The 27,542-nt window shown below is 33.5% G+C and overlaps 2 protein-coding genes across 2 annotated transcripts; one reads left to right on the top strand and one right to left on the bottom strand.

Moving 5' to 3' along the window:
- Nucleotides 1-1,886: 1,886 nt before the first annotated feature.
- On the top strand, nucleotides 1,887-5,349 carry LOC134239314 (uncharacterized). Its single transcript, XM_062721485.1, has 3 exons — nucleotides 1,887-2,109; nucleotides 2,827-3,040; nucleotides 5,231-5,349. Exons 1-3 carry the CDS (start codon nucleotides 1,927-1,929, stop codon nucleotides 5,347-5,349), a joined length of 516 nt encoding a protein of 171 aa, XP_062577469.1. The 5' UTR covers nucleotides 1,887-1,926.
- A 16,853-nt stretch (nucleotides 5,350-22,202) lies between these two features.
- On the bottom strand, nucleotides 22,203-27,536 carry LOC134239317 (uncharacterized). Its single transcript, XM_062721488.1, has 3 exons — nucleotides 26,313-27,536; nucleotides 23,880-24,197; nucleotides 22,203-22,444 (listed from the first exon to the last, which is right to left on the bottom strand). Exons 1-3 carry the CDS (start codon nucleotides 26,704-26,706, stop codon nucleotides 22,203-22,205), a joined length of 954 nt encoding a protein of 317 aa, XP_062577472.1. The 5' UTR covers nucleotides 26,707-27,536.
- Between the last annotated feature and the right edge of the window lie 6 nt (nucleotides 27,537-27,542).

Raw genomic sequence — 27,542 nt, 5'->3', positions numbered from 1 at the left:
AATAGATTCTGTAAGTATTTTCATACTGTATCAATTTTAGTGAATGTTTAACAAAATGCATAAATCTGTCCGAGTCGAGTACTATCGGTTTAACATTTGACTTTTGATTCGCGTCTTTTGTTACGAACATAAGTGTGTTTGCATTATTTGTATAATCTATTAATGATAAAGTTATATTGTACTATATTTTATTCTATATTTGTTAGTTTTGTTCTGCTCTTATCAAAGGATGAATACTTATTGAATATTTGTTTTAATATTGCCATATCATTTACTTAATTGCGTTCGTAACAGAGACACGAAAAGTTGAAGTAGTGACATAATTTGTACTTTAATTGCCTTCTTTCTGATTTTATCAAGGATATATAATAAATATAATTAAACAGCATATGTGTTGATTACATCATGTTGTATTTTGTTTTATATATATTTTTTTTCTTTCAGATTTACAAGTAATGGCTGAATTATGTTCGTAACAATGACACAAAGATCCAAGACTCAAAATAGATGACCTAGGATATTTACTTATTCATCCGACAATTTACTTGTCTGCATTAATTCTCTTTGAAAGCTTGTCTATTATTAAGCTTTGAAATGAAATATTAAAAGTATTAAAGACAAGTGTTCGATTGTCTTGTTATTTTTTTGTTCCTTTTTTTAAGCCTGATTCGGAGTTAGGTGTCCATGTTACTTACATAATTTCTCCTTTTTTGAAACTAGAAATAAAAATTGTGACTTTTTAAATAAATTCCATTTAATATAACATTAAACATGATTTCATCATACCTTATTGATTACATTATTTTCATATTTTAACAACTTGTTAAATTATAGTAACATGTTACTTGTTTAGTGCTTATGTAAGTAACGGTGTCCATTGGTAGTCTTGGACATATTTTCTAATTGTAATGGAATAAGGCAGAAATAAGTCATGCCATAAAACATGCAAACTAGTGTCTATATACTTCAAAAAGGATTCACCAGAAAAGAATAGCTTATTGTTCTAAAAAAACAGTCACTGTGGACACCAAGTTACGTACATAAAATTTCAGACATGCTTGTACATAAGGACACCTATCTCCTCTTTAAGACTTCAGATTATCTTCCCTTCAATTTTTTTCAGAAGCAGGAAGGGTACTGACTTAATTGATATACATAAATTATGAAATTGAATATTTTTTTAAAAATAACCCTTTGGTCACACATCTGAACTCAGTACTGAAGAATGAGTTATATAATCTCCACATACATGTACATATAAGAATTCCTGGCATACTAATCAAAATCCATTTGAGCTGCATTTCATAGTTTCATTGGTTATTGGAAATGTCTTTTCGAATTAGCTCCGGTCATTAAATTAATAAATTCCGTCCACTTGGAATGCTGAGACTGCTTAGATCGCTGTGGGACTTGCTGCGCTGGGACCACTGTGGGACTGCATTAGCAGTCCCAGAAATCAGTCCCCTAGGACTGCTTTGTGTCAGTTTGGTCCAGTCGGTTCTGTATGTGTTGTTTTATTGTGTTCATAGAACTTTTTTTTTTAAATATTTGCAATGCATGTCTTTGTTTTATTTAAGATTGATTCCATATATGTTCTGTTGAATGCCTGAAATTGTCTTTCTTTTAATCTAAATGGCGACATAATCAAATTAGGATACAACTATACAAATTATAAAGACTTTTTTTTTTCTTAAAAAAGGGGGGTGGACTTTGAAATTTTTAAAAGTAATCATTATTTTTATAAACTTTATTCAATGGGAAAAAACGATAAAGTTTGAGATTTACACTTTACAATAATAATTTAAAACAATATTTATTTAAAAATATATTAAAATGAAATTCATATTTTTATGTTGTCTAACATTACGTTTTGTTGTTACAGGTCCACCATTTGCTTAGATATAATGAACACTTGAACCCAGGAAGATGATTTTACTCAACAAACCCAATAATGAGAGTTCAATCCCTCTGAAGAGTAGTGGCTTCTTGTCAAGTTCACAACCTATTACCTTGTGTGTAAAAAGGATATTCGTTTTATTCCTGTTCTCGCTTTTCTTATTGTTTCTCAATACTAGAGATCCAGTCATTGAAAGAAATGAAAGAGCTCTGGTAATTGCAATATTTTATGACAATCACGTTAAAAAAATAAATGTAAATATATGTATAAAACACACTGACAAAAGTTTTGTTTCCATTTATATTGCAGAAGGAAAGAGATTGAATTAAAACTGCCATATTTTAAACCTAAAAATGACAAGATATATTATGCACAATTCTAGGTATACAAATTGCAAACAAATGATTTTGGAAAGAATAATGAAAGCGTGCGCAAGAACAGCAGAATCTTATCAGTTAGTAATGAAACATAATTATCAGATTACAGGAATGTAATCTGAGCAAAGAAAAAAAAAACTCAGACTTCTTATTTACAAGGGAATACAACAAAATCTTTTTGAAGCGTTTGCTTCATCAAGTGTGGCAGCATCCAAATCGACACAGATACGTATGTATCTTCTAAACGTAAAACGAGAAAATCCAGAAAACCGTGCTTGTCTTTGCCCTCATGTTTCCAAGTGACATTTAGTTGCCAGTTTTCCCCCTTGATTATAAAACATTCATTTGGATTGGAAATGAAAGTTGTTAAATTCCTGCATTACTCTCACATCCATTTCGCTGTACATTTTCCACATAAGATCGTTTTCGCCTTAAGCATGGCTCTGTATCTCTGATAGAGTAGGATATAAGTTATCAATCAATGAAATGTAACTGGTACTCTACTTTAATGTCTTCATATGCTTAATAACTTACAATTTTAATAATTTCAAGACAAGAAAAAATCCATGCCAAGAGTCCTTGAAGACTGTTAGAGATGTCAACTCCTGTCCCAAAGATAAGAGTAGCTGGGAAGAACGAGCAAAGCTAAAGAACTGTGGGGATGTTCCACGAAAGTGCTTTACAACAGACTTTGTTTACCATTGCATTTTAGATGAGTACGGGAGAAGATTGGTGGAGCTATGTGCTGAAAGTGTTGAAGTTATTGGTAATATTTTAGTTATAGGCAATTGTGCTTGTCATTAGTTAAACCCCATAAAAGGTAATTATACCAAATTAAATACAGTACGTAAAACGTATACACACAAGCTATTCGATATCAAATACATTTAGTCAATGAAACATTACATTAATCGATTGAATGGTCCTCCATACTCCGTAACCTGTGACATTTATCGCGGAAAATGCTCCCCGTTTTGTAAAGCTTACTCCCTGACAGTTTGCTTATGTACGTCTTAAGGAGAGTCGCTTTGGTAGAAAGATTTGTCATGTTTGGTCATGGTGTGACCGAAAATAGCATGTCCCTTTTCCAATAAGCATGCATTTATGGTCATGGTTTAATTTCAACTCGATTCACAGATTCAGGGAAGGATTGAAGGTCTTGGTCGTTTGAATCTACTCTTTTTTTAGCAGACAGGTAAAAGGAGAATCTTTGTTTCTGTAGTATAGATATTTTGCGTCTTGTTTTTTTTAAAAGAAAAATAACTATAGGTACTTCAGTCACTGTCCTTTCTGCTCTATAGATGGGTTTTTTCCTATTGCTTTTCACCTTGTGTCTTTACAACCCCTTCAACGGGCCTCGACCACTCACACGAAACATAAAAGAATTCAATAAGACGGGGCCGAGTCTAATTTGAATGCGCATGACTTTGTCAATAGTGCGACAGTTCACTTTTGCCAAATATTTTAATACAAGATAAACATTATATGTAACCCTTATGGCCTTAGAAGGTGAGTTTACAACAATACTAGAAAAAAAAAACATTGAGATGGCTGTAATGACGTCAATATTTCCCGATTTTGTGAGGCAATGCATGACACTGATGAATGACGCATGACTCGCTTGTTCGTTCAAGATGTCCATTAATATTATACAATAAAAACTGATGAGAGAACATCCAAAGACAATACTAGTAATCTAAAGTTTGCTATTTTTTTTTACCGAAGACATCAAATTCGTCGATAATTTATCTGTCCTGATATGTATTAATATCACAATATGGCAATTTTAGAGGTATTGGGCTTTGCAAAAATAAAATTATCAATTACTGGACGAGTCTAGATGGTCAATTATTTTAAGATTTCAAAAATTGGGGAATTTTTACCATAACTTCCATTTACTTGAATAAGAAGAAAAAAAATTTCTAGTGCAGAAATACAAAAAAAAAAAATAATATTTGGTAAATGTGATTATTTGGCGCTTTTCTAACTCCCAGGGGGTCTTATAGTAAAATTTCACAACTTATGAGATTGCCCCATAAGATTGATTGATTGATTGTATATTGTTTAACGTCCCTCTCGAGAATTTTTCACTCATATGGAGACGTCATCGTATGCCGGTGAAGGGCTTCAAATTTAGACCTATACTCGGCACTCAGGGCCATTGAGCAGTGAGGGTTCTTTATCGTGCCAGCGCCTACCGTGACACGGGACCTACGTTTTTAAGGTCATATCCGAAAGACCCTTGACTTTCACTTCTGATGCCGAGCGCTTGGCGAAGGGAACAGTCACTACCTATTTTTACGTCTTAGGTTTGACGCGGCGCCGCGATCGAGAATCGAACCCGGGCCTCCCGATCACGAAGCGAACGCTCTACCACTAGGCTACCGTGAACGGTTGCCCCATAAGAAATCGGAATTGTAAACATTGTAAACATTTGTTTTTTTTTATCTTCAAACAATAAATATAACAGTAGAAATTAATTATAAAAAAATAATCAAAATTCCTGGGGCAGAAATTATCACACCCGGCCCTGTTAATATCATCGTAAGATTTCAGCGTACGTACGGTTCTGACTTTTTTCTTCTGAAATAAATAACTTTGATTTTAGAAAAATATGAAAGTCAAACATTGGGGATTCATTTTTAATATATTTTATATCGCTTTAATATATTTTAAGCGATTTTAATATACGTGGAGTAGTCTGCATGAATCATGTATTTCATGGGCAAATGATATAAATCTGAGAAATTATTGCAAACTATGGAGATTTTTACATGACATACTCTCTAATGTCCTATGAAATATCAAAGAAAATAGTATTAAATAATTGATTTTACGGAGTATAATTATTTTTTTAGCCTTGCTGCTTCATATTCTTTCTATAGTAAAATAATAAGATAATAATAGTTCTAGTAATATTTTTATATTTTTAAAAATCTATTTTTTTTATTTGCAGGCAGACGCTGTGCTGAGTTTTCTTCAGGTGGAATGTTTGTACAGGAACATTATGAAAATACCTGCAAAACATGTCCGTATGTCTACAATTCCAGCCACAGCTATTTATGTAAGAAATGATTTATTTACGAGGGTCTTTCAGAAAGTTTATGATCTTCTGTCATATTGTTTTTATTTTGACGTCATATGTTATCCAAAAGTGAAAAAAAATATAACAACTATAACTGCCCAAACGGAACACCCCCCCCCCCCCTTCCCGCTGGATTTTACAGGTATGCTAAATTATGAACATTTCATGGATTTAAAAGAAGAGAGAAATGCTTAAACATTTTTAATGCAAATGTAAATGCTCATTATATTTTTTTTAAATGAAAAGAAGGTGCAGCCTAATAAAAAAGGGTAAATATACGGACCATGCAGACCCGAATTATGAACTTTTATTTTCAGTGATCTTGAACTTGCATAAATGACCTTGTTTCAAATTTTTGACACAACCTCGGGTCATAAGCAGTGTTTGTGTAAAATGGGAACCTTCCCAGTATATCTATAAGAAAGATATGGACCAGCACAAATTATGAAGTATTTTCCTTTCAGTGACCTTAGACGTGCACAAATGGCCTTATGACACATTCTCAAGACATAAGCAATATTTGTGTAAAACAGGAACTTACCAAGTCTTTCCATAATATAGCTATGTACATAACATGAATTATGAACTTTTTCTGCCAACGACCTTGAACTTGCACAGATAACCTTGAATAAATGTCATATACACCCTGATGTCATAAGAAAATTTTTTTGTGCGAAATAGGAATTTACCAAGTTTATCCATAACAAATATATGGACCGTTCACATTTTTAGAAATTTTTCTTTCAGTGACGTTAAATGATCTTCGCTTAAGTCATAACACACCCTTAGGTCATATGATAAACCATCTTTGTGTGAAGTAGCAGATTTATGTTTTTTCATTATAAAGATATGTAGCTAACATGAATGATTCATTTTTTCAGTAACTTTGCCCTTGCAAAGACGACCTTTGGTCAGGGTCATGACACACCTCAGGTCAAAAGAAATATAATTTTATGTGTGAAATAGACACATACAATGTATCAAGTTTATCCATAAAAAAGATATGGCCCGGACGCGAATAATGAAATTTTTCTTCCAGTGGCCTTGAACTTCCCCAAATGACCTTGGGACAAGGACATGATACACTCTTAACCATGAGCAAACTTTTTGTGAAATAAGAACTTACCAAGTCTATCCTTAAGAAAGATATGGACCGGACACAAATTATGAAATTTTTCTTCCCGTGAATTTGATTTTCCCAAAATAACCTTGGGGCAAAGTCATGACACACCCTTAAAACATAAGCAATCTCTGTGTGGGGTAGTAGATTGTTCCTCTCTAAGAAAGGTATGGACCGGACACGTTTGCACAGACAGACAGACGGACGGGCCTACAGACAGTCAGACAAACTGATTCCTATATAACCTCCCCCTAACTTCGTTTGCGGGGGGTTTAATTAATCCAAGTGCTTTTTTTTAATTATCACGAATTATTTAAAACTGATGTAGATTTTAAAAATGCAGAAATCGGGTCGTGGACCAGGTAAAAATTAAGTACGTTACAAACAATACACTAAATAATATCTGTAGACACATTCTCTGTAAAATAGAGCAAAAACGAAAAACAACATAGAAATTCAAATTACGTATTGTTACATCGACTCGTATTTCAAATAAGGGGTTTATGTTTTGCTTAAAAAAATAAATCAACTTCTCAGCTATGTTAAGGAAGGTCAGAGTTCACATTCCTTACATATCGTATTGAAAGTTTAATTGTGACGTCATTGAAATTTAACAAGCCACAAAAATTAATTAACGAAATGATCATGCGTAAATAACAACTTGAATTTATTTATTTTATCGATTATTTATAAAATCTTGTAATATTGCAATACTTAACAGCGATACAGTCGAGTAATAGAAGAAAGCCTTTCGTCAAATATGACGTCATCAGCCTTGATATGACGCAGCACAAGTGATCCAGAGGACTAGATTCACTGATTTAATTATTACAAGAATGCTTAAATAAATATGGTACCATTGCTAATTTTTAAACCTAATCATTAAAACTAAAAGAAAATAATTTATTAAATACAATGTGTATACAGTCCCTGAAACGTTCTACTTTCCCACCTGAACGGTGAACGAACGGTGAACGAACGCTGAACGAACGGTGAACGAACGCAGAGCGAACGGTGAGTGAACGATGTGCGAACGGTGAACGCAACTCGGTGAACGATGTGTGAACGGTGAACGGTGAGTGAACGCAGAACGCGAACGGAGCGCGAACGCGAGCGCAAAGTGAACGGTGAACGAACGGTGAACGCAAGATGAACGATTTATTCGGAATGCCTTCGGTCTTTTCCTTGTATTGAAATTATTCTTTTATTCTATAATTCAAATGTCAAAAATAAATATAAATACACAATAGATAAACAAAAGAGAAATAAATAGATAAATAAATAAGTAATTATAATAAATAAACAATAAAAATAAATTCTACACATACGTATGTTTAAATCCATATTTTGATAAGATGATTTGAATCGCTGTCAAACGTGTATTTGTTTCCGCGTGTAGTTAAAAAAATAAATTAATCTTATATAGTAAATAATTATGCTTATTCTTTTAACTAATAGAACAACGTGGACTTTAGAAGATAAAACAACTACTGAGATAAACAATAAATAAATAAACTAGTAAACTAATTGTTCAGAGAACAATAAGACGTCTTTCCACCTTTTTAAGTGTTTCAATATCATTTGGGCTGAAAAAAGTAGGAAAAAAGCAAGAAAATAAATAAAACAGCAAAATTCTCATTTCTCTACTAGGATTTTAGATCGGGCTCGCAGTTGGTATAATTTTACCGTAAACAGACTTCCTAGATTGTTTGTAGTCGACTCGGGGATAAGCACGAATTCATTGATCACACAAAGAGAGCGCATAAAAAACACTGTAACACGCTCCTATGTGTATATATGAGCTTGAATGAGATTGTTATCAAGTTAAGATGTAAGAGGTAGGGTTTGATTAAAATTATGATATACCTATTAATATGAATAACATGCATTTGATCTGCGCATCAAGACGGAAGCGTAAGTGAAAACGTTGTGAAATGTCCCATGTGTACCTGCATCATATAAATTCCATACACTAAAGAAAGCAAGAATACTTGGCATTGAAATGTCGTAATAGAGCAGGAGAATCGAATGATATCAACAACAATTGCAGAAATAGCCAATAGTGGCTTTAATTAATTTTTATGCTCAGCAATAACTAAATTTCAGACAGAAAAAAAAAATGCAGATTTTGCCGATTTTCACTAGAATTTCATTATATTTTAGAGACTCACCTTAAAACTCTCAGGACACTTTCTTTAAGGTCTTTTCTTGCTTTTATTCCGAATCTTATGTTGATATATCGTATCTTTTGACTTGTTGACATTTTCTCTAGGCTGCTGTTGATTTTTTTTTTAAGAAAGGGGGTGGGGGGGGGATATAAGCATTTGTTAGAGTGAGAGTTGCAAATACCTCAACGACCTTAAGCTTGATTGTGACCTTTGGGTCAAAGGGGGTCAAAGGTCAAGGTCATTTATCAAGGTCAAAGGTCATCAAAAAAAAGAGAGATAAACTTGAGATTAACACTTGAAGCTGAATCTAGATAAAGGTAATGAATATTTCTTTATACAACTTTTTGAGTAAGGGGTCAAAGGTCAAGGTCAAATATCAAGGTCAAAGGTCAAGGTCATTTGGATTTTAAGCTTAAATCGACAATTCCTCTAGTTTTTCAATGACCTTGACCTTTGACCCTGACCTATTCTTCAAGGTCAAAGGTCAAAAGATCTCATGCAGTTGGGCCCATGTCTTTATGACTTGTTGTTAAGAAGTTTTTTGTTCTTCGTAAACATCATAAACTGGCAGGGGCAATAACTACTTAAAATGGTTTACGAATTCTTTCGCACTAATAGAGTGAGAAGTGTAAAAAACTAGTCGCAGACATTGTTGAAGGTTTCGTACCTCTACGGTTTATGGTTTCGGAGGAGTAGCGATAACAAGGGTTTACACTGAAGGGGGCACTAACTTTTAGAGGGGTCAATCTTAGGGGACAAGAATGAAATCTCTGAAATGGTTTTAAGAGTACATATTGAAGATGCAAAGATGTTTTAAATTTGATAAAAAACAAAAGAGGTATAAAAAGAACTTAATTTTTCATATTTTGAATGACCTTGACTTTTGACCTTGACCTCAATTTTAAGGTCAAAGGTCAAAGAATCTTTCGCAGTTGGCCCCATGTCTGTACGACATGTTGTTTAAGAAAAGATTTTGATATTTGTAAACATCGCAAACATTCAGGGGCAATAATTCATCATAGGAGTTTACGAACCCTTTCGCAATGAAGGATTAAAGTCTACTAATTAAGTCGTAGACATAGGTGAAGGTCTGGAAACTCTGCAGTTTACGGTTTCGGAGGAGTAGCGATAACAAGCTTTACGACAAAAGGGGTAATAACTGTGTAAGGGGTCAAAGTTCAAATCCGTTGGGTCATTTTTCAGAATAACTTTTGATATCCAGTATCATGAACTATAAAGTTTTTCGATAAGTCTTGTGGTTTCAAAAGTCCGGCGGAAAAAAAATAATAATAACAAACATAAGCATTTCAAGAGGTCTTTCCACAGAAAGGTGGAAAGACCTAATAATCATAAGCATTTCAAGAGATCTTTCCACAGAAAGGTGGAAAGACCTAATAATATGTGTTTTTAAGGACCTTGACCTTTGACCTTGACCTAAATTTGAAGGTAAAAGTTTTTAAAGTTGTCGAAGACACTGTTTAAGGTTTCGCATCGCTACGGTCAATGGTTTCGAATGCGTAAAGATACGAAGGCTTTTCTCACCAGGAGGAAGAACTTTTTTTATACGTCAGGCTTGAAGGGTACGGAGAGACATTTGAAAACAGTTTTATAAGGATATTTGATAAATTTGATGGTATCAAGGTCAAAGGTCAAGGTCATCCAAAAAAAAAACCTCATAAACATGAGTTTACCACTTGAAGCTGGATCAAACCTATATAAATAATAAATATGTTATAAACTCTTGAGTAAGGGTCAAGGTCAAGGTCAACTACCAATGTCAAAGGTCAAGTTCATTTTGTTAAAATAAATATGTATAAGCAATTTCATACTTTTTTCAATGACCTTGACCTTTGACCTTGACCTTGAATTCAAGGTCAAAGGGCAAAATATCTCATACAATTGGCCACATGTCTTTATGACTTGTCGTTAAGAAGTTTTAAGTTCTTCGTAAACATCAGAATCTGTAAGGGGCAATAACTACTTAAAATGGTTGACGAATCCTTTCGCAATGAATAGATTCAAGAGTGTACTAAATTAGTCGTAGACATTGTTGAAGGTTTTGTATCTCTGCGGTTTACGGTTTCGAAGGAGTAGCGATAACAAGGTTTTACACTGGAAGGGGCACTAACTACTAGAGGGGTCAATCTTAGGGAACAAGCATGAAATCCCTGAAATGGTTTTAAGAATACATATTGAAGATGCAAAGATATTTAAAATTTGGTGAAGAACAAAAGAGCTATAAAAAAGGCTTAATTTTACATATTTTGAATGACCTTGACCTTCGACCTTGACCTTAATTTCAAGGTCAAAGGTCAATGAATCTTTTGCAGTTAGCCCCATATCTCTACGCCTTGTTGTTTAAGAAAAGATCTTGTTTATCGTAAACATCGCAAACATTCAGGGGCAGTAATTCATTGTAGGGGTTTACGAATCCTTTTGCAATGAATAGATTCAAGAGTCTCCTAAAGTAGCGTAGACATTCTTGAAGGTTTTGTATCTCTACGGTTTACGGTTTCGGAGGAGTAGCGATAACAAGCTTTTATTGCGAAAGGGGTCGTAACTCCGAAAGGGGTCATAGGTCGTGCGCCTTGGGTAGTTTTTCGAAATAACTTTTGTTTTCCAGTGTCATGAAGCAAAAAGTTTTTCGATAAGTCTTTTGGTTCAAAAGTCGATAACGGAAAAATAATAATAATAAACATAAGCATTTCAAGAAGTCTTTCCACAGAAAGGTGGAAAGACTTAATAAATAAAAACATTTTTTTGTGCACATACCTATGTTTAAATCGATATTTTAATAACATGAATTTAACGTGTATTTGTTACCGCGTGTACTTAAAAAATAAATTAATCTACTTATATAATAAATAATTATGCTTATTCTTTTCACTAATAAGATAATGTAGACTTCTGAAGATAAAACTACTACTTATGGAATTAATTAATTACATTGTACGGGGTTGAAACAACCGTACATGTATTTCCGTGCCAAAGCCATTCTGAGTAAAATAACGGAATTTTTTAAAATTCACAATTATCTGTTGACATTGACTGTTATCGTACTGCATAAAAATTCTCCTTTTATTTAAATTCTACTGCAAAATATTCTATATGTGCCTTTTTATTCTTTTATTACGATTATTTTAGCTAACTTCTTCATGTATCTGTAGACATTTAACGGCCGTGATTATACTCGGTCAAGATGTTGGAAAGAGGCATTCAAATTATTTGTAATACATGTGTAGATTTAATGTAAATAAGTAATGTGTTGTCATAGTTTTATTGAACAGAGAAATGTACGAGAGAGAGAGAGAGAGAGAGAGAGAGAGAGATAACCCCCGCAATTCTCAGACATATGTTGTATCAAATAAAAATTCTAATTATTTTTCCTAAATATTCCAAGCAATAAAGGAAATCTTTTTTTAATAGATTAACAAATCCACTTGACAGTAATTATTGGCTTTTATTTTCCATCATCAAGTTCACACAGTTCACAGGAAGTCCGTGCTACATTTGTAGTAGCGTGCTTGTGCTGTCAATCAAAATAATTCGACACAGTGGAGGTGTGGAAATCGCGTTTCACCGAACATGCCGAAGGCAAAGAGTCACTAGTATTCCAAGAAATTTTAATATTTTTCCCTATTATTTCTAGATCTGATTTTTGCATTCCTATAGAAAAAAAATAATTCTGATATATAATTAGAAGGATTAAGTTTTAAATTGAATTTGAAACATATTCCCTGCCAATTTAAAATACTGCTGTTGGCACAAGTTTATACTAAAATACTATTCTTTAATGACTGTTTGATGTTGGTTTTAAGACTGATTTTCTTGTGTTACAATAAAAATTAAATATTAATGAAAATATACTGGAAAAAAAACTCAAGAAGAATTTTATTTCGGGAGAAAAGGCACCGAAGGGGGGGGGGGGTGTCTTAATTATACTGTATAGCAAAAAACATATTTTTAAACATATGTTTAGGTACGGTGAAGGAAGGATTTTTTTCTTCTCTAATAATAGACTATTTTAAACAGTTGGTCTTTTCTAAAATTTAAAACCACACCATCAATTTAATTAGGTCTAAAGAAATTTAATTAACTGAATATTTGCAGTACTGTTCATAATTCTCAAACCTACATGTAGTTTAAATACGTGTTACTGTAGAAGTAATTTTTCTATGTATTCTTGCCCTGTATAAGACTTCGATTAATTATTATACATCCATTAATAATTTGTCCAATTTAAAATTACATCAAATTGATGCCGTGCGTGAAGCATTTGTATATTGCCCGTTTTTAATTTAATATTTTAGCATCGTTCTACATACATGTAGGTACTTAATGTATTAATTATTTTCCAGGGAAAATTCATGAAATATGTAACATCGGAGTTATAATAATAGAAAAATAAATATCATAGATAATTTTTGCAATGAAATAATTATTCTTCAAACGATATCTAAGTTATTTAATTAAAAAAACAAGTAAATCCTTACCATCAAAAAGATAAGTCCTTTCACTTCGGAGTTCCGAATGACAATGAAGAATGAACGATAAGTGAACGGTGAACGCAAGGTGAGCGCAAAGTAAACGGAACGAAGAGCGAACGGTGAACGTTTTGTGAACGGTGAACGCGAGCGCACGGTGAACGGTGAACGCAATACTGTGAACGAAGAGCGAACGGTGAACGCACGCTGAACGAACGGTGAACGAACGCTGAACGCACGCTGAACGAACGGTGAGCGAACGGAAAAATGGGAAAGTAGAACGTTTCAGGGACTGTAGAATATGAATTTATCCAGTAGCATTGAAGCTGCACAGGGATAAGGAATGTAGAGAATATCGCTAAAACGATGAGCGTATTCGTGATTTACATCAAAAGTGCAAGGGCAGAGACTATTTTGTTTGAGCTGAAATTTGGAATATTTATTGCTTATATAGTATATATTTTTAAGAAAGCTGGGAGCTGATCTTGGTTTGCATAACATTAATTTTATTTATAACAGAATTTAAGCGAAGCGGAAATTTTAAGCTATTATAAGCATTTACGGCAAAATTTTAAGTTCTTTGCTAACAGCACTGGCTAACTCCAAGCACTATTTGGGTAGACGATATAAACCTCTTTAAATGTGTATCATTTTTTTTTCTTGAAAAACAAGCGTATGCCCTTGCACTATCCCCATTTTCTACATTCAGCTTAACAATTCTATTTTTATACAAGTCACGTGACAAACAGCTGATACGTGCGAAATAACTGGTGATACCTACGGCCCAGTCCTATCCATTATTGATAGCTATATTACATTTTTTACAAGTATTTAGATGCTTTGTTACAATTTTTAGAAAGAAGTAATACATATCAAAACGGTGCAAAGGTAACATTTTCCATATAGGTCCTTAACATAGCTGAGTTGAGAAGACCGGTAGGTCTCAATGAAAACAACAAAAATGATGATGTTCAAGGGGACAGACCCTATGCTATAGATTTCAATTTAGAAAATAAAAAAAAATTAATACTGATTTTCATGAAGAATTATAACATTAGTGCCACATTGAAAATAGTTTGAAGTATGAAGCAATGTTTATTTTTTCACAAATGATTTTTATGCCAGATCATGATTTAAAGAATTTGAACACAGAAAACAGAAAGAGTAATGAGTTATTATCACAACATTAAATTTAATATGTGAGGCGCAAATGAAAATAATTTTTGTATCATACCTATTAATTGAAATCATTTCAGAAAACATCATGAAGCGATGCTTCCTAAGTCAGAAAATCAAAATGTTGTATGTGGTTGTAAGAAAAAAAAAATACATCTGTGAGGAGAAGTTATCTCTCTTCTAAGGATTTCTTCATATGAAAAAAGTTATAATAATAAAAATGCTGAATGAAGTACTTGAAACATTAAGCTATTTTTAAAATGATGCTTAAAATGATACAACTTATTAAATTAATAAGGCATTCGATTTTAGATTCAAATGTTAATGTTAAATATAATACAATTACTAAGAAATTGGCAAAAGAAATTGAAATTGCATCGAATTGACTACTCAGGGGTTAAGAAACTCTTATTAAAAAAACTGTGATTAGTATTCATATTGTGTACTTTGAAGTTATCTCCCTTATCAGAGGGTCGGTGCCCCTTAAGAATGTCACTTAAGAAATGAATTTTGTATTTATTTATTTGATCGAAGTATCAAAGAAAAATGTTGAGCAGAAAAGGTTTTCATCAATGCGCGTATCATTTAATAAATTTAAGATTTTAAATTAATAAAATGAAATTTTCTTTCACTCAACTATGATATTTACGCATCAAAACAGTGCGTATGAATATATCACATCAACATTAGCGTTGCTGAAATTCAGAATGACTAACTTATACGTCTAACAAAAACACATGTTCTCAAATATTGTCGAATCATTACCAACCTTCTCAAACAATTATTTACAGTTCTTTAACACAAAATCTTACCTGTTATGATATTATATTTTGCTTTATCCAAATGGGTATATTTTTTATCCGGTAAGTTCGTAAATGTAAAGGGAAGCTGCTCAAATATCCTGACAGTTGTAGGTCACAGAAATTTTGGATTTTATTTGCGCTTCTTTTTATCTATATTTTAAACCGAACATGTAAATAAGTACATGTATCACAACCTAGCTGTCAAAGCTGTAAATTCGGAAAGAGTCTGTTGCCGAATGTTTAAGATTAGGCAAGAATCCCGTCCTCATCCATGCGGTTTCGTTTTTCACGATCATTCGTTTCCTTAGAATAAACACATTAACGTCATTTCCCAGCTTTGGTAGCAAAAAATATTTTTTCGCAGATCTATTGTTCATACCAGTGATCTCAAAGACATTCATTTATCATAAATATGCTGATTTCTTTCATTCTTTTCAATAACTGCATAGTTGCCATGCAGACGATTTTGTTTGTTTAGCAAGGTGGGATAATTCAAAAAGAAAAGAAAGTAGGAAATAAGGTTTCGAAATTCGGGAAAATATTCATTTAATATATATCTAGTTATTCCTTCAAAAAGTGGAGTAGGAAATATACATGTACATGTAAAGACCACCAAAGTAGTTCCAGCTGCTTAGTGCAAGCGAACTCTAGTTAGCAGCTTAAGATATCATATCTTAAGCTGTCAACTATGATAATTTGGCAAAGAAAAATTTCATACATTTTAATTTTGAAATTTGATCGTTCTATTGTATCTATATATTCTGTTCTTCTTCTAAAGGAGATCAAAATAGTCTTAAAATGGCCACGACCACCCAGCTTCTTTAACCCTTTCTTAAACTTGTTAATCATACGTTTAATGTTTGTTTAAGCTTTTCTGGTTTCCTGATCACATTTTGTTTGTCGTCCATCTGTTTGTCTTCAAGCTTTTTACATTTTATCTTCTTCTTTAGAACCACTGGCACCATTTCAAACAATTTATATATAAATATGCACATGGAACTTTTTCCATAATAAATCTTATTCTCAAAAACAGCAAAGACATTTATTGTCTCCCACTTTTGTTAAAGGTAGGGGAAATTAAATCTCATTTGTATGTCAGTCTATCTGTCCGTCATCACAACAAATTTCTTTTTGGTCATCATGGTCATATTGTTTTGAATGAGAAGATACAGAAACTTAGGTATTTACCAGTGACAATAACATTCTAAATATACAATGATTGTATTACCCGTGACTTTGAAGTTCGACCTACTTTCAAAAAATGAAATTGTTGTTAAATTGATCATTTCGAAAGAGAAATGATAGGGCATTCATATTATACATTCATGTACGAGGGTCATTCAGAAAATACGTAGAAAATGTTCCTTATCATCATGCTATTATTACAAGATTACAGATAAACATATCTTTGTAAATAAAAACTTTTAATTTGTCGATGTGAGAAGTTTCATTCCATTTGATTAAATTGAACTAATGCTGAGCAATTTTTAAAGCAACATTTATGTCACCACTGAGCACGATTAACCGACATTTTAACGTCAAACAACGTTGATAACGTTTCTCAAAATTAATCTGCTTTTTAATCTCGATCACAGTTTGTAGCGTTTTCTCCATTTACAAAAAAGTTACCATTCAAAAAAAAGTTACGACAAAAATCTACGAACTTTTAGAATGACCCTCGTATATTACCTGTCTTGAGAGCTTTCCAAATGTATCATGATTTGACTCTGTGACCTACTTTTCAAAAATGTTGCATTTTCTATTAACGTTTGATGGAGTAGAAATATGACTTTCACATTTGATATGTATACATTACTTTTAACAAGATGTTTCCTAGAATGCTGTGATCCTTTATCCCTTGACCTTGATGTTTAACTTAATTTTCAAAAAAAAAATAACTCTCCCAAAAGATTATTAGGTAACTGTGTAAAATGTATAAGAGTCCCTGGGAACCAAGGTATTTAAAAACACGTCAATTTTCGACCCCAATTTGATCCCTCGGGGCGAGATGAAAATTTCGAAAAATTACTGCACATTTAATTGACACAATCAACCATCTCCCAAAAGATGATAAGCCTACTGTGTAAATTGTAGGAGAAGTTCACGCAGGGGTTATAACCAAGCATAGAGAAAATTCTACTTTTATTAAATCAGTGCTACATAATGGCGTCATAGTAGGCGTGATTACTTCAATTTTAAAACACAACTTTTCGTAATATTTGTATATTGAGATGAAATTAACTCTTAAAATGTATAGAAACGTGTAAACATGAATAAAAACCAAATGTTTTTATTTTGTTATGCTGTATCCGTCATTTTCATTAAAATCAACCACATATGACGTCATATATGTACATCGAGTAAATTGGGAATTGTTCATGTCGTGTATAGAGAATTCGGTTAATACGACATCTACAGACATTAGTAAAATAGAGTTATAAAAACAAATATCGTGAATGTCATGTGTTATTCATTTAGGTTGATGTTAATTAGACATGTATGCTAATGATTTTCATCGAGTATGTTCTCTGTCAAAGACAGTCAGATACATTCGTATCCCGATCGGCCTTTCCTCTGTCATTCGTGATAATGCAACAGATCAACAATTGGCTGCATATTTCAAAACATCAGATTTGTATAGCTGCAACGTTTGCCTTCTAAACTAGTTGGAAAATACTGTTAGAATCACTTGTTTAGCAAGAGTTTACCTAAAATCTTAGTATATATGTATTCAATTCAAAACATCGGTTAAGGTTTCGTGCGAATATGTGGAATAATTATTTTACTTATAAGACCTTGGGATTTTAGCAGCTCCTTTAAGACAAAATATATGTTCTTAACTGTATTACATGTATTTATTCAGAGAAATTATTCAACTCCAGGGGGACATTTCGCTACTTGAGTATTAATAGAAGTCACGTGATACCGTGTTGATGATGCACGTCTTTGCGTTTGACACTCTTTTATCTTTATACAATAGTTAATAATAGGCTAAGTTTATCAGCGGTGTTTGAAAATTATCAAACTTGTTTTTCTCTAAAATTATTTCCCGAGAATGATTTATATGCTTCCTTAACATACCCTCGCAGGGTAGAAGGGAAGGAGTTCAGGGAAGATGGGTCCTTTTAAATAAAATACATCATTTTTCGACCGCAATTTGACCCCCCCCCCCCCTCCATGGAAAAATGAAAATTTCGAAACATGTCTGCAAATCAACACGACACTGCCAACTTTCTCCCTTAAGATGATTAAGCTACTTTGTAAAATGTAGGAGAACGTTGAGGAAGAAAAGTATGACAAACGGACGGATGGACAGACGGACATGAGTAACAACATTATGTAAACCTGACCTTTCTTTAGAAAGTGCGGGAATATATATAGAACGAAAACAGTTCTAAAAAGAAATATATTGTCAAGTACAATGTTTTAGACAAAGAATTTAATGAGTAGGCATTAGAATATACCGAGGAAATGTATATTTAAGGATATTATCATTTTTTTAATTTTTTTTTTTTTTTTTGAAATTCTTAACGCTTTATTTTGACGTTACATTCCCTTAAGCGTGCTCTGCGGGTGCAAAACATGTTAATTTCAAAATATGGTGAATTGAGTTCTGCTATATCTAAATAATGGAATGAAATTTCACACAGAAACAAAACAATTACTTTTACATATGTTTATCTATTATCTTGTAATAAGTAATATAACGAAGAATGGCAACAATCACAGCTTTTCGAACAACACTTGTATAGATTTCAAAAATTAAAAAATTCCAAAACAGATATAGACTATAGGGTACATGTATGAAGCACTTGTTTTAATCAGGAAAATAAATAGGGTATTCTGAATATTTTATATGGAGTTTATTTCACGAATGAGACAAGGATTTTTTATTCTATATTTTCGCAAGTACGAAAGTGCGAAGTGTCGATTTGTGCGTCATCGTCATAGGCTACATGTATATGCCACTATAATTGAACGCTTTTAACGTCATAGCTAAGTAATGTGAGATAGAAAACATTATATTTACATTTAAAATGTTTTCCGTTATATAGCACTACTGAAAGCAGTGTGTATGTATGACTGTATAGAAAACGTTTCACGAATGTCTTTAACGTTCGATGTTATTTCTCTATGACGGCATAAAGGGTCGACGCACGTTCAATGGATTAAATACATGCTGTTGGGTTTGAAATATAAAGCACTGCAAGAGTTAAAAGTCACCATCAGGCAAATATAAAGTTTGAATGTCACACATGTACAAGAGCGATTCAATAAATAATGTCTTCGGTGCTCAGAAAGAAGCAAAAGACGCTTTTCAATGATTTAGTCTTCATGATTTTACTAATTAATCTCTTTTAAGTAAAGTGCATGTCCGTAACATTTTTTTTCCAATTTCTGATTGTTTTTAGGACTCATTTTTGGGTATGGCCCTTAGTATACTGGAAAATGTCAGATCCAATGATTTCCCATGGACTTGTTGTTCCCTCTGAAAGGTGTTTTTTTTTCAAGTTTGGAAATAGAAACAGATCAAAAAGTCAAAGATTTTGGCGAATATTGTAAACGTGAAAAAACAATAACTTTCTGTTTATCCCGAAAACCCTTTTTCTGTTCAGGGTTTGGACGCTGTCATAAAGAAATTTAATGTAGTGGATTCCTGATTCTGGGTCCTTCCTCTGATAAAGCTTTTGATTTTTTTGCCAAAAAATTGCTTTCTAGACTCCTCCAGAAATTAAACTGTCTCTCCGAATACGAGTTTGAACAACTATCTTTGTGCTCTTGAATACCTGTGCTCTTGTCAGACATTCGCCTTTTTTATCAAGTGCATCTTATGGTAAATTTTGTTTTGAGGGTTTTAATAAATAGATTCATGTTCCCATATCTGTTTGAAAAAAAAAATGAACGTGGATACATTGTAACTAATATAACTGATATTTTAAAATTATTGTTAAGAATTTCGTATACGTTGTCGTTTTCACTCATTTTTCAAAATATAGGGTGACCTTTGAGTGCCAAGCTTTTTTTACCTTTAAACGTTTCTTAAAAACAGTGTAAACTACTCCCGATGTGATATCTATCAAATTTGCTATGTGTTTTAAAGTCAATCATACATCATCAAATATTATTTGTTGAAATTTGGCGAATAGTACATAAGTTGTTATAATTTTGTTGGCAAGGAGGGTACCCATTTTTTGATGACCATTATATAATTTTTTATCATTGAAATCCACCAGCTCATTTGTCTATAAAACAGGCATTGGTTGCTGTACATTTCACACCTTTCAGTGAATATTTCTTTTGGATAAATGAAGCTTTTATTTTCATTCTAGTTTACTGATTCTTTACCATTCATTTATAATGCAGTGTCTCGAAAAGCGCTTGTTTCCCAGCTTTTCACGATGAAACTATGTGATGAAAGGTGGTCACATAAACTGTCATGTTATAAATTCATAAAAGATTCAATTATGAGAGAAAGTCAAGTTTAATGTCATATGATATCTGTAATGTATGTTATATCAGGACAATATTTATTGAACAGCCCTCGTAAATATAAATAATTTATCAATGTATCATTTCAAAATCATCTATCGGGATATAAATACTAGTTGGTATAATATAAAATTCATTAAAAAGCCCTTGGGGCCTTATTGAATTTAATCACGCGACCAACCCGTATTTAGAGCCCGATAGATGTTTAAGAATGATACCTTATTCGTTAAATAAACATGGATTGAACAACATGCTTGAAGAAATTTTGGCAGTTTATATCTCGGTCAGAATTTATACTCTTTTCGTCTTTGAACTGAAAAAGGAGCAATTTTTCAATGTGAAAGAATTTTATTTTGATATTCCTTTTTAACATGTGGTCTGACATAATATCATTTTATTCAATAAATAAATTTATGTTTCCTCATGCTGCGCAATCTCACCGCTTGGAAAAATGAGGAAAATTACATAACGTGGAACCCGACAATTGAAAGGCCTGGGAGAATTCCAGCAAATGGAGAAAAATCAAAACATTGAGTTTGAACAATAAAATAGAACATCTTATTACTTACATTTAGACAAAAGAAAATAAACAGCATTCAACACATAAATGAAATTATTTACATAATTGTTGTTTTATGTTTCCTCATGCTGCACAATCTCACCGCAGCTATGTTTTTGCTGTGATAAATTCAAATAAAATCAACACCATTGTTGAGATTAATTATGTCATTTATTAAAATGACGAAATAAGAAAAAATATATACATCACATGATAGGGGATCAGAACAAAAGGTAATCGCACAAATACATATTAATATACTGATCCCCTAAATTTACAGATAAACAATATTTGCAAAAAATATAAAAACAGGAGGTATACAGCAAAAAGATGGCACTACAAAAATAAATATGCCACCAAATGTGATTGACGAACATAGTTTGGCAAGCTCATTGTGCCATCCAAGGTGAGGTTGAGCACAGGAATATTATCTTTAATTTACAATACAATGCAGGAAAAAAAATAAACAAATAAAAAATATGAATGACATTAACATATATGCCAGCAGATAAACAGTGACCTGGCATCTAGTGTTGAAAAATTAGCAAGAAAACATTATGACTAAATAACATATGAAATGAAAAGTCATCTGTTAGATGGAACCAGCAGGCAGTGGTTATATTACTTTGAAGAAAAATAAGATTGCATGCAACTTTATGCTTAATATAATAGTAGAAATGGAAACACTTAACAAGAACCAATAATTAGCTGCCTTGACAAAACAGCAGTTAAACACTATCCTGTACTGTACAAATGAAACTACATCTACTTATATACATATCAGGTACTGGGCTATAGAGCGACATCCCTCTTTAATACTTGCAACCTAAACCTATGCTGACGTACATTAAGCAGCAGTTAAAAAACACTGTCCTGCAACCTAACCGAATAGCAGCAGTTAAAAACACTGTCCTGCAACCTAAATTAATAGCAGCAGTTAAAAACACTGTCCTGCAACCTAAATGAATAGCAGCAGTTAGAACACTGACCTACCATGGATTGTATTGATATAGAAAAAGGGGGTGGAGAAGTTCATACTCTAATTACAACTGAAAAGATTTAATTCTTATGTATCTATGTAAAACATTTGAGTTCCATCTTCCTAAATGTTGAATGAAAGTCTCAGAATAACCTAGCTGGGCAGCATGTGTTGCAGCCCCTATTCGAAAACTGTGCCCCTTATAGCGCTTGGGATCCAGACCAGCAAATGCTATCGCTTTTGAAAGTTCACTGTTGATATAAGAATATGTGACTGGAGTCCCATTGACAAACTGGAAGAAGGGGCCTGAAACATGTGAAAATAATGTTTTATATCTATAAAGATTATGCACTGGACAAAATTGTGAACTAGGATTGGCTTGAATTGATATAATGATGGGCTCATTGTTCTTTTGAGATTTATGATGTCTAAGAACAATTTGAACTGCTGAAGGGTTACCTTTTACCCCCATAAAATTAATGTCTTGTATTTGAAGAACTTTGTCTTTATCTGCTTGCGTTTTTGAGATAACCTCCCCTAATCGCAGAAATGCATTAAAACATAGAAGGAAAAGGGCTTGCAAAAGAACCCGATTTAAAGCTTGTGGAACAGTAAAGACTAATGCACTCAAAATTTTGTGCATAATATTTTTAGTTATTGGTAACCTAGCATCCTGAGAGGGTAGTAGCTTGTGACAACCTTTTAGTAGTTTGCGCACGATAAAAGTTTCGCGGGTATGTTAAGGAAGCATATAAATAATTTCTCGGGAAATTTAGACTTTTTGAAGAAAATTAAATTTGATAATTTATCAAGACCGCTGATAAACGTAAACTATTATTAACTATTGCATAGAGATAAAACCGCGTCTAACGCAAAGATTTACGCCACCTCAACGTCATCACGTGACTTCTATGTATAGCGAAAAGTTCCTTAATAAAAAAGCAAACAGAACAACAATACCCCGGAGATTAATAATTTCTTTGAGTAAACAATATAGTCGAAAACATCTATTCTGCCTTAAAAGTGCTGCTAGAATCCCACTGTACTGTCAGTGAAAATAATTATTATACACATTTGCACGAAACCTCACCCGCTGTTTTCAATTTTATACATATGAACCGAGATTTTTTGTAAAACCATGCTTAACTCGGGATTCTAGCAGCACTTTCCAAATATTTTAGAAGGCAAACTTTCCATCTGTACAAATCTTATGTTTTGAAATATCCAGCTTATTGTTGTTCTGTTGCATTATTTTTGTCTCGAATGACAGAGGAAAGGCAGACCGAGATATGTATATAGCTGACTGTCTTCGAAAGAAAATATAATCGATGAAAATAGATTAACATACCTGTTTAATAAGCTGATCTCCATATTGATTTCACATAATTTTCACGATATTTGTTTTTAAACTCCATTTTACATATCTTTGTACATGCCGTCTTAGCCATATTCTCATTACACGACATGGTGAATTCCCAAGTTACTTGATGTATACATATGACGTCACCGGTCGTAGATTTTTATCAAAATGACAGAATACAGCATAACAAAATAAGAACAATTTATATTTGTGAATTTTTAAAAGTTCCTATTCATTTTCTCGTGTTAAATTACACCTGTGAATACCAATAATACGAAAACTTGTGTTCTAAAATGACGTCATCTCGCCTACTATGACGTCATAATGCAGCACTGATTTAGTCAAGGTAGAATATTTTGTATGCTTCCTTATTCCCCCTGCGTTGAGTCGGATCTGTCAAATTTATCAATTTGTGAACATAACCTAATGCAGATATATGTGAGGCAATGCTGCTAGAACTATATTGCCTTTCAAAGAGAAAACCAATAAAGTTACAAATATCTGTAATAGGCAATGGTAAAGATACTGGATTTCTTCTGAAATTGAGGAAAAGTTGCCATGAATGCCTGTATGCATAACGAGCAGAAGGTGATAAGGCTGCGGCTAGGACAGAACGTGTGGTAGAGGTCAAATCTGCAATAGGTGTGCCGGAACGACAGTTGTCTGTTGTTCTAAGTATGGCGCTTCTTCCCGTGCTTTCTGAAATTGCAAACGTGACAATCTGTCAGCTACCACATTGTATTTTCCTGGGATATGCTTAGCTTTAAAGAAGATATTATTTGATAGACAAACCAGTACCAAACGACGAAGAAGATGCATAAGATTTTTCTCTTTACTCGACTGTTTATTTATAACCTCTACCACAGCCATGTTGTCCGACATAAAGAGAATTTTCTTATTTGCCATTTCAGACCCCCAAATTTCTAGAGCTAATACAATTGGAAACAATTCTTTAACTGCAATTTGCATGGGAAAAAGAGACTCTGTCCATTCTCCCGCAAACCATTTACAACCAAACACAGCAGCAAATCCTAATGAACCAGAAGCATCTGTAAATAGTCTAGTGATATCAGAAGATTCCCATTCCTCTGGAAAAAGCACAGATTTTCCATTAAAATTCTCAAGGAAGTGCAACCACATTGCCAAATCTGCTCTAACTTCTTTATTCAAACGAACAAAATAATGCGGTTTCACAATCCCTATTGTCAAATCAATTAACCGGCGTAAAAAGGCCCTACCCGGAACCACTACTAAACATGCGAAATTTAACTGGCGCACTAAATTTCTACATTTCTCAAGCTTGTCTAATGGAAGGCGGCTCACCATCTCAACAGAATCTACCTCGATACCATATATAGTAATGCATGTCACTGGCCCAAAGGTTTTTTCCATATTCATTGGGATATTAATTCTACCACATAAAGCCAAGAAATTTTCCAGATCCTTTTTGCAATTTTGTGAGTTGAGGGGTCTAATGAAAAAGAAATCATACAAAATATGACACATTCCTGATGCCTTTAGTTTGTTCAACATTACCCACTGAAGAGCCGTACTTAACTGCTCAAATATTTGACAAGAACTGCTTGCCCCCATAGGGAGACAACGCTCGTAATAAAAATGGCCTTGCCATGTGAAACCCAAAAGATGATAATCCGCAGGGTGAACCGGTATAATCCGAAATGCATCCTTAATATCAGATTTAGCCATGAGCGACCCTTCCCCAAACTGACGCACTAATGCTACCACAGTATCAACAGAATCATAATGAACTTCTGAACATTCTTTGGGTATATTTGAATTAACAGAATCCTGGTTCGGAAAAGAAAGGTCATGAATGATTCTAAATTTATTTGGTTCAGATTTAGGGACCACCCCCAATGGAGAAGTTTTAAAATGTGGTAGGGGTGGCTGCATAAAAGGACCTGCAATTCTCTGCTTATTTAAACCTGCAATAATATATTCATCAATAATATCTGGGTGTTCATAAGTTGATTTATGATTATGAGGAGGGTGAAGGGAAGGGGTCTTGACACAACCTAACCGGAAACCGATTGTGAACCCTGAAACTAGAAAATTTAGTTTTTCTAGTTCATAACCATGTAACTCATTTTGAAGTTTTACTGGATTTATCGGAGTTGGAAGTGCTACTGACATGTCTATTTGAAGGGGTTGAGTTGGACCTAGGGTTTGTACATTGTGATCGGGGGTGGAGACCATTACAGTCTTGGCAGGTATGGGAAAATTTACATGGGTGGGAGTTACATTTTTGCCCCTTGTTATATGCAAAGCAGTATCTGGGACGAAAGGGCTGGCGTTTGCCATTACTCCCTTGAAATTTATTTGGAGGCCTAATTCCTACCGAAGCTGCTTTTAATCTTAATTCTGATACCACTCTTTCCCATGGTAAGAGGGATGTCTCTCTAATTTTCCTAAAAGATTCATCGTAAGTTCTCCATGCTTGCTCACCATGCAGTTTACTAATATCGCGAATGGTAAACATGTACTTCAACAGATTGCTTGCCTCTTGAGGAAACTTCTGTAGATAGATGGTACTAAAAATCAGAAAGGCATCTGTCCATTGATGAATTGTTATTGGACTCTTATTTGAAGATGCTTGATGGAGTTCAATTTTGCCAGCTTTTACCATTATAGATAGGGGTTCTTCAGTTGAGTTGGGTAGGAGAAGTTTTAAGTCAACAAATTCATTGTTCCAAATTTTAAGTTTTAATTTGGAAGAAACTGTAGCCCCAAGAGGCACGCAATCTGTTAACTGAATCTGAGAATTAGTGTGGGAATTACTGCCTGCTGGCTCACCTGTGAAAACATTGTCCAATAGGGCACCAAGTGCTGAAGCTGGGACCATGGGAGTCGACTGTGGAGTTCCATCTGTCAAACTCGGATTCACTGCGGGATTGACTAAGTCCTGATTTGACACCGGCTCTACGCTTGTGTTCACAGGTGTGGATGCTTCCCCACTTTGGTGCACGGTTGCCTCAACAAGTCCATTCTCACTGACATTGGTTGTTAGTTTCTGTTGTTCAATTATGTGTTTAGCCAGAAGCGAATAGTCAATGGTTGGCATAGCACTCTGTGTCACAGTCTCTGGCTGCTGAATCGGAGTCCCGCGTTTTCGCTTACTCCCTGAGCTGGGGGTACTGGGCACATCCACCGAAGGTTCCCCTTTTTTGGTCCTTTTCTTTGGTGGCATTGTTTCTGAAGAAGAGAATGTATTATAAAACAAGTGTTTTACAGACTTAAGGACATCTCACAATGCTAATGGCAATACAGATCTCAAATTTGTTAATGCCAGTTGTGAGATCATAAACTTGCAGACTCTCAAATAAAGAAACCATGAATAATATTTATTCTTGAGTGCAGATTTAATTATTATCCCAACAGATTAAACAAATAAAAACAGAGTGTGAATTTGGGAAACTATAACCTACATGTACAGGGAGTAAATTAATCATTGATGTCTGATTACCTATTGTTCTTAATTTACATGTTGATTATTTACCAAGCATCCCGCATAAATCAGAAGTCCAAAATACATGTAAATATCGCAATAACTCAGACTCTCAATTTTATACTGAACTATACAAATTATAAATTAGAAATTAACATAAACTCTGAAAAATCTGGGTTACTCAGACCCGCACAAACATGTAAATAACAGAGTAACTCCGACTCCTACATACATGTTATTCTTTACAACACATGGGTAGCTCTGACCCAAGTAAACATGTAATAACAGAGTTACTATAACTCCTAATACATATTTACATTTACAAATTGTTTGGGTAACTCCGACCCAAGAAACATGTAAATAACAGAGTAACTCTGACTCCTAATCACATGTTTTAACTTCAACAGAATATTTGGGTAACTCCGACCCAAGTAAACATGTAATAACAGAGCAACTCTGACTCCTAATACATATTTACAAGTAAAATAATTGGGTAACTCCGACCCACCCACACAAACATGTAATAACAGAGTAACTTATGACTCTTTATACATAAGGACTTTATCTAAACAAAATAA

This window comes from Saccostrea cucullata, unplaced genomic scaffold, assembly GCF_032062105.1.
Source record: "Saccostrea cucullata isolate Sc308-1 unplaced genomic scaffold, CSIRO_AGI_Scuc_v1 ctg4887, whole genome shotgun sequence".
NCBI classification, from domain to species: domain Eukaryota; kingdom Metazoa; phylum Mollusca; class Bivalvia; order Ostreida; family Ostreidae; genus Saccostrea; species Saccostrea cuccullata.
This window is presented reverse-complemented; position numbering and strand designations above follow the sequence as displayed.